At 34.0% G+C, this 6,231-nt stretch overlaps 1 protein-coding gene across 1 annotated transcript; it reads left to right on the forward strand.

The window, feature by feature from the left end:
- The first annotated feature begins 2,834 nt into the window (after positions 1-2,834).
- On the forward strand, positions 2,835-3,798 carry LOC108972472. Its single transcript, XM_018939075.1, has 3 exons — positions 2,835-3,081; positions 3,135-3,302; positions 3,496-3,798. The coding sequence occupies exons 1-3, from the start codon at positions 2,848-2,850 to the stop codon at positions 3,640-3,642; spliced, it is 549 nt and encodes a 182-aa protein (XP_018794620.1). The 5' UTR covers positions 2,835-2,847; the 3' UTR covers positions 3,643-3,798.
- The last annotated feature ends 2,433 nt before the right edge of the window (positions 3,799-6,231 follow it).

Below are 6,231 nucleotides of genomic sequence, written 5' to 3' on the forward strand. Positions count from 1 at the left end.
TGGAGTTGGCGTGAGAGAGAACGAAGGAGAGTGAGAACGAGGCCAGCAATTGAATGTTGAAATTTGTTTCTAAAGTAACTGAGTGACGAAACATTTTTAGGTGAGAACTAGGCAAGTAGGTAGGATTGCCGGCTCCCTGAGCTTAATTTAGGCTAAAAACGTCATTTGGTGAGCTAGGAGGTGGGAGCTAAAAAGTGATATTTGGACTAAAAAAGAGGCGGAAACGAAAATAATTATATTTCGACAAAAAAAAAAGAAGAAGAGAATTTGTAGAACCAAAATAAACTCTAAGCGAGTCTTGATAAATCATTAAGTTCGCTCTCTGAGAAGTAAAGTCAAACCCTTACTCGCTAAGAAGAGTGCGAGTTCAATCAATAAGAGGCGGAAACCAAAAAAATTATATTTCGAAAAATAAGAAAAAAAGAATTTGTAGAATCAAAATAAACTCTAAGCGAGTCTTGATAAAACATTAAGTTCGCTCTCTGAGAAGTAAAGTCAAACCCTTACTCGCTAAGAAGAGTGCGAGTTCAATCAATAAATTTCTGCTATGCCCTAGAACATAGAAGTAGCTGCAGAAGCTGAGTCCCAAGCACTGCAGTCTTTTATAAGTATAGGTAGAGAGATTCCGAAAACAATATAAAGTCTAAACGACCCATAATTACTTATTAAGCTTGCTGCCTGAGCAATAATATTAGGTTGTCAAAAAAGTCTTGCGGTATTTTAGCTAGGTCTGGTTTTATTCGTCGCATCGGATCATGCTATACCTTTTTGGAAAGCTTATTTCACGCGCTAACACGTGTTTGATTGATTGTCGTTTCTTCTGTCGTGAGTTATAGCGTCGCAAACAGGGAGCAAAATAAAGAGAAAATACGGCATATTTTACAGTACTACTACAATCAAGGCAAAAATGCATCTCAAGCCGTGAGTAAAATTTGTGCAGTTTATGGACCCGATATAGTTTCCATTTCCACCGCACAACGATGGTTTCAACGTTTTCGTTCTGTTGTAGAGGTGGTCGAAGATGCCCCACGCTCCGGAAGGCCTGTCATCGAAAAATGCGATAAAATCGCTGAATTGGTCGAAAGAGACCGGCATAGTAACAGCCGTAGCAACGGTCAAGAGCTGGGCCTGAGTCAACAAAAAAAAGATATGAACAATTAAAAATTCAATAAAAATAACGCAAGAAATACCGCAAGACTTTTTTGACAAACTAATAATAATGTCATAGAACAGTATGGAACTTATTCTGAAGAGTAACAGCTAGACAAGAAAACTTCTGTTAAGTGGAATCTCAAGCTAGCAAAAAAAAAGTGGTCTACCCTCTACAGGTATTTACAAAATATTCTGATTACTAAAAGACTTATGCCTTATCATTAAAGCTCTGTGCCATTGCATATATCTTTAACTTACTGGACCTTCTATACTCGTATGTCGCAAAGATATGCAAGTACAAACTTCCCACCTCATCTCCACTATCGAAAGTATTCTCATAGTAGCTTCTTCCAATCGGATGTGACTTAAAACTTCATGATCCTCCTATAACTCGTAAAAGTAAGCAATACCGAATTTCTGAGTATATTTTCACTCACAGAAATATTTTCGAAAGATCTGATCAGAGATATCTTACAACCTTTAACATTCACACCACTATCAAAAGCCTTCTCATAACATTTTTCTTCCAAATGTATGTGGCTTAAAACTTCTTTGACTTCTGATTTTAATTTTCATTCATTCAAATCATTCTGAGAAGATCCCTTTTTCAATCGGAGGTGTCTTAAAACTTAGGGGTAACTCTACACGACACATAATTGCGCGATACCGATCTGCCGAGTATACTTTTACTGACAAAAGCATACTCATAACACTCTTTTGCTGCTTGGAGACGGATTTATAACTGTAGGAATCGCTAAACTGCGCTTAACCACTCATTCAAACTTTCACTTCCAATACATCGTAGAACTAGGAAACTCCTAAAGTAACTTCAGTGTAAAAAGTCTTCTCAGTAAAGCTTTCTGCTAATCGGAGAAGTCAACGAGCGTATTTCCATCTCTCTCTCTCTTTGGCAAACGGAAACTTTTTAAAGCAATAATAAAGGGTTCGATCCCTTATATACGTCTCTTATCTAAGGAATTCAAAACACTCGATTGTTATAGGACCTTTCCGCAAATACCGCAGAGAGATCCTTTAAAGCAAGAACAACCTCTAAGAGCTCTCGGAAACATCTCATAACTGAGCCATTAAAAACGTTGGATCTTATTTCCACCACTAAAAGCCATTTTTAATATTATTCTGCTTTTCGGAGGTGACATAAAATTTATATGTAAGCTCCTCGAGAATCAAAAAAATTCGGGAGAATCTTAAAGCTATACTTCAAAAATAATGCGAAAGGCTTGCTAAGCAATCATACACAGAAAATTAATCAAGAAGATAGTTAGAATAAAGATTTATAAGCAACGAGAAAATTTTACAAAAAAAAAAAAAACTATCGTAAACTCATAGAACCTTCCAGCGTAAGGAAAACGAAGCTCTTTCGATCAAACTACCTATAAATAGTAAATACCTCTTTGCTTAAGAAGTAATTACATAGAACCGAATGTGACCTATATGAATTGCAGTGGGGTTAAAGCTTTAACAATTTAATCACAGAATAATCAAATAACTTCAATTAAAAATCATTCGATAAATATCGACAAGCAAACATGATTCTGTTTTGGCAAGCGCATACATGGAAATCGCGTGTTCAACAACAACCATAACTTGCAGTGGCCCATGGTACCGATTTCGCTATAAAACACCGTCGCATAGCTACTCTTCCAGTTTTCAAACGCATTTCGAGCAAACCACAAAATGGATTATCGCTTGCGGGTCGCACTCTTCTGTCCGATTGCTGTAATATTTTTACAGTTACAGGCGACAAATGCCAATGATCGCAATATCGAGCTGAACTCTTTTCAACCGATGTCGGAGTACGACGACTCCTGGGTGGTTTGGGATACTTTGCGTTTGAAGAAAAAGTCGCGCACGGAATTGGGTTTGACAGGTGATGTTAACATCAAGCAGAATTTGGGCAATGAACAGCATGTGCGACACATTTTTTTACATTTGAAAATTATTATAAAACTGCAATGTTTTAGGTTTCGCTGCAAATTTACAAATACGATCGTGAGAATAAACGACGCGGCCCGATTGTGTTTCAAACGCAAAAACCGTTCTGTAAGCTAGCGGAATCACTAGAGAGCACTTATGACGGCATGGTGAAAGCATCAAATTTACCGGAAAAGTTCGAGTGTCCATTCCCCAAGGTAGATTTTTTATGATTATTATAATAATAGATATATGTATTTATGCCAATCACCGTGAATTCATGAAAGCAAAATGAAAAGGGTAAATCTGAGAGAGAAAGAGAGCAGTAAAAGATTTTTTTTTTTTTTTTTTGTATCTCCAAAACTTAATTTTTTCTTACTATTATTTTTAATTTCCATCGCTTTTTCACAGAACACCTACACCTACAAGGACTATGTACTTGATACCGACGTCCTTGTGAAGGATGTGCCGAAAGGCGATTATCTTATTGTGGCAGTCTTGAAACATAACGGAAAGGCTGTTAGTGGCATCGAATTGGATGTGACAGTTTCAAATTGAATAGCTAATTGCTTAGAAATGATCTTTTATTTCACAAATATTTTTATTTTCTATATTAATATTTATATGCTAATTAATTTTTGACGTTTTCACATACATATATGTATATATATAAATGTATATATTGCGTACAACTATGTATCTCTGCTGATTAACTATTTGTGGACCTTTATAGATAATAATATTGTGAAATATAAATTCAACTTTTAATGAATTGAAGGTCCTTTATATTATTGAATATATGCTATGATCATATTTGATGTAAACAGGCAACTAAACACTATTTTTTTCGGATAATTCTATTATTCTCGAGCTTATTAGAAAATCTAAATGATCTGTGAATGGAAAACTTTATTATTTGACAAGAATCTTTACAGAATTGGCACAAAATACCATTTACAGCAGCTCGAAAGGTGTTGTTGCAATCGGATTACTATAGCATATAGCTGTCATACAAACTGAACTATCAGTATTAATCTTTCGTAAGTAAACTTTTTTGTTTGACAATGCATGTTCTCGGAAATTGGCAAAAGTTACTAATCAAAGAAGATCCAAACTATATGATCAAAATCAAGACCTGGTATGGAAACACTTTTATTATATTATTAGCACTGAAAATTTGATATATTTTTTAATTACAGGTTACACAATACTCACACACGTTCATGCGTAAATATATATATGTATATATATTTTTTTTCATATTTCCGAACCCAATCGTTATTGCATATATGTAAATGCCTAAAAACTTGTTTTCGAGTCCTAGTATGGAAGCACTATATTACTAGCACTTATATTATTAGCACTAAAAATTTGCTATATTCTTTAATTACAGCCAATGCTCACATACGTTCATATGAAAATATTAGTTTTTTCATATTTATCCTTTCAGTTTTAATTTCCTGCCGTTTATAGCATGTTAATTTAGCGCTTTCAATGCTTTTATTTTTCGTTATTGTCTGTCGTTATTTTTTGTCTATATATATATATATATATACACATATGTATGTATGTATGTCTATAAGTATGTATTCATTTAATATTTTTTTTAACTTTGTCATTATTTACAGTTCATAGAAATCCAATTAATTTTCATTCAGTCCGACATTTTAATAGCCACTTGACATTTTCCATGGATGCGCCGCGTTATACACACAATGAACACCTGCATATGGTACATGGTGCGTTTTACTCATATGTATAAAAAATCAGCAATTAAATACCAAAGTAATCGTTAACAAAAAAGTTCGCATTTTTTTAAATAAATGCAATAATTTTTGCTCGTTCTTTCTATAGTATTTACAAGTGTGCATGTCTGACCAGAAGTGCTTGCAATGAATTGTCCATACTTTTCACCAATTTCGCGCAACACTTCAATATGCTTGTTTATGAATATGTACATATGTATAAATAAATGGATATTCGCTGAAACGTACATATGTATATGTAACTATAAAACACAGGCGCATTCTTACTTACCTCCTTCACGTTGCAAGTTAGCCAAAGTACAGCAGCAGGAAACGCGCACATTTGTCTGTAAAGCCTTTTTTAATATTTTACCTCTTAATGCTTTATTAAATTTGGCGATATTGGTTTAAAATTTACTTGGTTGCAATTTTACAGTTGCTTATATAGTTGTTAATACATACATATATAACAACGATAGCAGCTTTTCCTCCAGAACTTTCCATGCGAACCAGCAACTACAGTTGCTCAAGCACATCGGTATATTTACGAACTTAAACACACAAATGTAAGCTTAAAACACGCACACTTCACTGCACATTGATTTTCTACTACTTTTTTGTGAATTGCTTATACAAATATAATAAAAATTTAATTTTGTAAATTTGAAACATGCACAATTTCAATTTTTATTGATGACAAGTACAATTAATATTTAAAACTGTCATTTCCTTCGCTTTGATCTTCTTTCTTCTTACACACAGGGTGGCGATCATTGCATTCGAATTAAACCCACACTTCAATTCACCTCAATATTGTATTGCATAATTTTTACCGTCTTCCTCGCACTTCCGTCAAAGAATTCAAATAAATTTAGTATAATGTACTTTTATATATTTTATATATTTATTTGTTCATTTTCGATACCAACGACATTTTTTTATAAAAAAAAAAAAATAGCAATACATGCGAGTCATACTGTTTTAAAGACATTTTTCGCGAACTAGGTGTGAGGGCGGACATTTCAAATAGTACGGTATGTGAAACAAAAAGGAACTACTTAACGGGATCATAAATGAAAATTTTCTTTTTATTTAAGAATACACACAAGTTGTGTAGATTTTATTTGAATCTCCTACTCTATTCGTGCGTAAATTTATTATTCACATATCACACATTACAAATACAAACCAAACACAATCAGTATTACTGAAATGAGTGAGGCAGAAATTGGAGAAGATAAGTAAGCAAAGTAAAGGAAGTCCAATATATTTGCAACAACGCAATAATGCAACAGCTGAGCGCACAATCAAGTGAAGTTGCAAATACAAAGGAGATGAATGTTGCCAAAACCCTCAACTGACGCAACTCTGTGGGATGTGACCACCCAGCCAGCCAACCTGC

This window comes from Bactrocera latifrons, unplaced genomic scaffold, assembly GCF_001853355.1.
Source record: "Bactrocera latifrons isolate USDA-ARS-PBARC rearing strain unplaced genomic scaffold, ASM185335v1 scaffold_4, whole genome shotgun sequence".
Classification (NCBI taxonomy): Eukaryota; Metazoa; Arthropoda; class Insecta; order Diptera; family Tephritidae; genus Bactrocera; species Bactrocera latifrons.

Bases quoted from the DNA above. Each gene is read 5' to 3' on its own strand.
- LOC108972472 (XM_018939075.1), top strand. From the start codon at position 2,848: ATGGATTATCGCTTGCGGGTCGCACTCTTCTGTCCGATTGCTGTAATA. The intron at 3,082-3,134 runs GTGCGACACATT...GCAATGTTTTAG, and splicing joins ATTTGGGCAATGAACAGCAT to GTTTCGCTGCAAATTTACAA. The intron at 3,303-3,495 runs GTAGATTTTTTA...GCTTTTTCACAG, and splicing joins TCGAGTGTCCATTCCCCAAG to AACACCTACACCTACAAGGA.